The following is a 3,664-nucleotide window of genomic DNA, read 5'->3' as shown; positions in this document are numbered from 1 at the left end:
GGATTTTTCCTTTTAAAAATCCTTTATTTCATTAGAGCTCAGGCATTAAAATCCTTCTTACTGCGCAGTAATCAGGATTTTAATGCCTGAGCCCTAATGAAATAAAGGCTTTCTAACTCTGCCTTTTGACTTGATTTTTTTTAATATACTGAATCCTCTGATCCTTTCCCAAAGCACCACCAGTGTGTGTAATACCAAGCACCCAAGAATCCCTCCTTCACACTGTTGAAACTGTTAATGAATCGGGTCTAGATGTGGTCCGGGCGACGCGCTGCGGCTCTGCACAGACTCCGGACTTGTTTAGTCAACAGGAGGCAGAGAGTCAGACCAGGCCAGTGTCCTTGCAAGTAGGACGAGGCTTTGCTTACTGTGACAACATTTCCCTTCCACTCCTTCCTCTCCCTCTTCCTCTTCCTCCGTCAGCTGTCAGTGAGCAGCGTCAGTGACCAGATTCCCCCTCTGGACATAAATACACACAGATGGGCAGAGCAGAGCAGGACAAACAAAGCTAGCAGGCTGCACAGACGTGTATTTTTAGATCATCAGTAAAAGTTGGTATTCACAATAAAGTAAAGCCTCTCTGGCTTGTTTTCTATGTGCAAAGTACCTTAGATTTTCCCCTTTTTTTTTTTTACTTTCTACAACATACAGAAACCCAGTCTCCTTCTGAGCGTCTGCTTTGGCGAAGGTTTCATTCCTCCACTCATAATGTCCTGCAGAGCCGTAGAGCAAGGCACTGAGGCTGCTAGGTTGGGGGTTCAGTGCCCACAGGGACCACCAATTTTTTTGTTATACTGAATTTACCCCTGAAGAGAAAATTGATCTTTCTTCGACAACATAAAATTCTGAAAAAGTGGTGTATAAGATTTAAAAGTACAAATTTGGCTATGGGTATGGGAGTAGTGTATAAAGAAAGTAGCATGTAAAGTTGAATTAGTATATAAAAAAATGCTCCTGCTCTACTCCCTACGGCATCCCTGAATACGAAAAATATATGCACTTATGTAACTGTAAGGTACTTTGGGTTCAAGTGTCCACATAAAAGCTTATGATAATGTACACAGTCTAAATCAAAATCAAAAGAAAGACACGCACATCTAAAAGATAGGAGCTGGATCAGAGAAAATATCAAGTGAAACACAAGTGAAATGTGCTGAGTTCAGTGTGTAAATGAATGTGTGCTTTTCATGTTTTTCAGGATGCTGGGGGACTTTGGGGACGAGATGGACCAGACTTCGTCCCGCATGGACTCGGTCCTCAAGAAGCTGGAGAAAGTCTCTCACATGACCAGCAGTAAGTTTATACACACACACACGACACATCCAATATCGCTGAATTCCCAGATACATGTTTTTTATTGTTTCGTTATTTTTTGTTTCTTCATGTTTTTTGCATGATCTATTCTGTCTTTGTTGTTTGTCTCATTACGTTGCTACAGCACACCAACTCTGCTCCAGGTCTTAATCAAGCATCTGTTCATCTATTTTCACACACACACACACACACACACACACACACACACACACACACACACACAAATCCACAAGCGTACGGCAGGTTGATTAGACAAGCTGCCTAGCGGTTTAGGGGTTACTGGTTTGATTGACATCTCACGTTACCATAACTGACAATAAAGGCCATTTTCCAGCACACTATGCACCCCATCACCACCACATTCTCATCACACACACACACACACACACACACTCTGTATCTGAACGTCTCCCATGCTGTGTCCCTCAGGCCGGAGACAGTGGTGTGCTATCGGAGTGCTGGTGGCCATCATGATCGTGGTCCTCATCCTCTTCTTCGCTCTCTGACGACCTCTGACCTTTCTTCCACGCTCACCCACTCCTCCCCGGCAGTATGGACGGATGGAATGAAATGATGGACAGATAGAGGAAGAGGAAAACGCCTCTCCTCCCTCCCTCCCTCCCTCTCTTGCACCGAGGAGAAATCAGCGACACACACAGACAGAAATTAGGATCTAATCTAATCTGATCCCTTCTCTGCTTTTTAATGGTTCTGGTTTCCATCAGGCTGAGCAGAGGGGAAATCACGGTTGTATTAATTTCATATTGGTGCATTTCTGTTTCTATTTGAAATAACGGTACTCAACGGGAGGCTGGGGAGGGAGCTTCATTTGAGCGGGCGGGTTGGGAGAACATGCTGCTGCTGTCGGGCAAAGAAACAAATCTGCAGGAAGTTTCATTTTTCTGCAGAAAGTTTCATGTTTCAGTTTTCATTTTTGAAGAAAATTGTTTATGACCACGAATATCACGGTCCGAAATAAACACCTGCCAAGCACCAAACGCCACTAAAATTAGTTTGGATAATCAGTTAAGTGTCACACTGGCTGGTAACTGTTGGGAGGCGATAACATTTTAACAGTTCGGTTATACAATTTTTTATTTGTCTTTAAAACGACACTTCAAAACTTTCTCTTCTAATTTGAATTCTGCTGCGCTTCATGGTGAATTACAAACTTGATCCACTGTATAAGTTTTAAATTGACACACTGTGCCTGATTCTACACACACAATAGCATTGAAAAGGATGACATATTTATATGAAAGATGTATATTAATTATTTTGGCAGGTAAAAAACTATTCTCATTCTTTTTTTTTTTTGGTGTACTATCCCTTGGCAGAAAAAGTTAATTTCGAACACAGGTGTATATGAACTTCTAAACTTTTAATTCAAGAAAAAAACAAAATGGCAAGTTACACGGCTTTTACCAGACAGCAGCAGTATGGAGGGGAAGGGAGGGGAGGGGAGGGGTTGTCAATGTTGCCTTAAATATATTTTTTATACCTATGTGAGAAGTGCAGTATGTTGATGTGTGCCTACAGTGGGATCGGGGTGGGAAGTTAACAGTTTAGACGCTGGCAAATGTTTGGCTGTGGCCGGCTCAGCTCGTCTAGCAGCCTCTCTGTCAGGAAACCAACCATCTGTTCCTAAAAAAAAACAAAACAAAAAACACAATCTGGCTGGTTGAATAGCCGCTGCAGCCGGTGGACAAAACGGTTAATTTCCTCTCCCCTGATTGTGATCCGTCTCAGCGAGGCGAAGGCAGCAAACTGATCTACAGTCAGCCGCCGTCAGACCTTCAGACGGTCGAGCGCGGGATTGGCCGAGGCCGTCCGACTCTCACCTTGGCCGAGAGCGAATGGGTTCGGCTCTTTCAGATGAATAGCTTTGCCTAATGAGAGGAGGGACGGTTGCTGGGCAGGAAGCCTCGGCTCGCCGCCCCAGATCTGGACCCGCAGCTCCCTCTGCTGGAGGCTGCGGGTCGTGACGAGTCTCATTGTGTCATGTCAGGTAACACTACCCACGCTGCTGAGGTGTGCTGCAGTATTGTATAAATATAAATATGTCGCTTACCTTTGAATTATTGTGTAAATGGACTTTATTCCTGTGCTAAGGCTGGCTTTATGCAGATACAGAATCTTATTTTTAACGGTTTGATCCGGATTTTCTCTCTTCATTCACGGTTTTAAAGCTCTTCTGTCGCCGTGTTACACACTGACAATAAGGAATGAGATTCTTGACATTTCCCATACACTACCAGTCAAAAGTTTGGACCCACCTGATTGAATGTACCGTGTTTTTCATTCTCTCAAAGCCATTTTGATCTCAAGGCTTCTGCTTAAATGCTTGAAA

General features: G+C 43.6%; 1 protein-coding gene across 2 annotated transcripts in view; it reads left to right on the top strand.

Annotated features, from left to right (window-relative positions):
* The window catches only part of stx10 (syntaxin 10), a 9,235-nt gene extending 6,659 nt beyond the window's left edge, over nucleotides 1-2,576 (top strand). For both annotated transcript variants that reach the window (XM_071914045.2, XM_078282558.1), the window contains exons 8-9: nucleotides 1,199-1,293; nucleotides 1,744-2,576. In XM_071914045.2, the coding sequence (XP_071770146.1) occupies nucleotides 1,199-1,293; nucleotides 1,744-1,820 (172 nt within the window). In that variant the 3' untranslated portion in view covers nucleotides 1,821-2,576. The remainder of the gene's footprint in view (nucleotides 1-1,198; nucleotides 1,294-1,743) is intronic.
* The last annotated feature ends 1,088 nt before the right edge of the window (nucleotides 2,577-3,664 follow it).

This window comes from Centroberyx gerrardi, chromosome 3 (assembly GCF_048128805.1).
Source record: "Centroberyx gerrardi isolate f3 chromosome 3, fCenGer3.hap1.cur.20231027, whole genome shotgun sequence".
NCBI classification, from domain to species: Eukaryota; Metazoa; Chordata; class Actinopteri; order Beryciformes; family Berycidae; genus Centroberyx; species Centroberyx gerrardi.
This window is presented reverse-complemented; position numbering and strand designations above follow the sequence as displayed.